Source organism: Perkinsus marinus, assembly GCF_000006405.1.
Source record: "Perkinsus marinus ATCC 50983 genomic scaffold scf_1104296935590, whole genome shotgun sequence".
In the NCBI taxonomy this organism is placed as follows: domain Eukaryota; phylum Perkinsozoa; order Perkinsida; family Perkinsidae; genus Perkinsus; species Perkinsus marinus.
Window position 1 is genome coordinate 1 of NW_003214364.1, and position 968 is coordinate 968.

The window sequence follows — 968 nt, forward strand, 5'->3', positions numbered from 1 at the left end:
TCAAACAGGTGGTCATTCTTTCAACGACTGCCCAGCCTCTTCCCCGACTGAAATCGACAAGCGTTGCCGCAAGTGTGGACTTCACCGTCACAAGACTGAGCAGTGTGACAACCGCATAGTTGCGGCTGGTATTCCTTGCGGTCGCTGTTTGCAAGCTGGCCATCTTGCTTTCATATGCCCTGCCGAGAAGCCCCGCAAGGTCTCCGTTCAGTCTAATGCTACGCTGCTTGCTGATGCAGCCTCTTTGGTGCCTGGTATAACGGTTGATATGTACGAGCCAGCTGAGTCTTTGGGGTGTATTGATACACCAGCTCCTGCTGGTCCTGGTGCTCTCTGTTCTTCTATCAAGGTGGTATCTGAGATGGGTCATGAGAATCCGGTATCAGTGGCCTGTCTGTTGGATACGGGTGCCAGCTGTAACTTCGCTCAGCTTTCGGTGGCCAATCGTCTGGGACGAGTGGTGACATTACCATCACCGAAGCCTTTTCGCGTGGCCAACAAACAAACCTTCTTCGCCACTCAAGCTGTCCAACTCACGGTGCTGACCATTAGCTCTCGTATCAAGCTGGACTTCCTAGTGGTATCAGAGCTGACCACTCCCCTGGTCATCGGTATGCATGGTCTTTCAGCCCTGGGGATGATGATATGGATATCTCCTGGAGCTTGCTCGGTCAGAACTGGTATCGGCCCGTTACAGTGGCACCAAGTTCAAGAAAGCCTAGCCAAGCATCGTCGACAGCCCTCTAAGAAGAGTGCTGGGACACAGGCCGATGACGTTACCCGGCCAACCGACTTGCTTACTGTAATGATGCGCAGAAACCAGCGCCCGCCCAGACGATCTCGCTCGCCATTTAGGTGTAATAGCTATTATCAAATAGATTACATTGCTCATTGCTACTCTCAACTTTCTCCCTATTCCTTCACGTTGCGTCGTAGTACAACATGGTGCCCAGACCCACCACTACCGA

General features: G+C 52.5%; 1 protein-coding gene across 1 annotated transcript; it reads left to right on the forward strand.

The window, feature by feature from the left end:
• Nucleotides 1-268: 268 nt before the first annotated feature.
• On the forward strand, nt 269-722 carry Pmar_PMAR004623 (hypothetical protein; the record flags this gene model as incomplete). The annotated part of the gene is made up of 2 exons (XM_002783877.1): nt 269-611; nt 676-722. The coding sequence occupies 2 exons, from the start codon at nt 269-271 to the stop codon at nt 720-722; spliced, it is 390 nt and encodes a 129-aa protein (XP_002783923.1).
• Nucleotides 723-968: the final 246 nt, after the last annotated feature.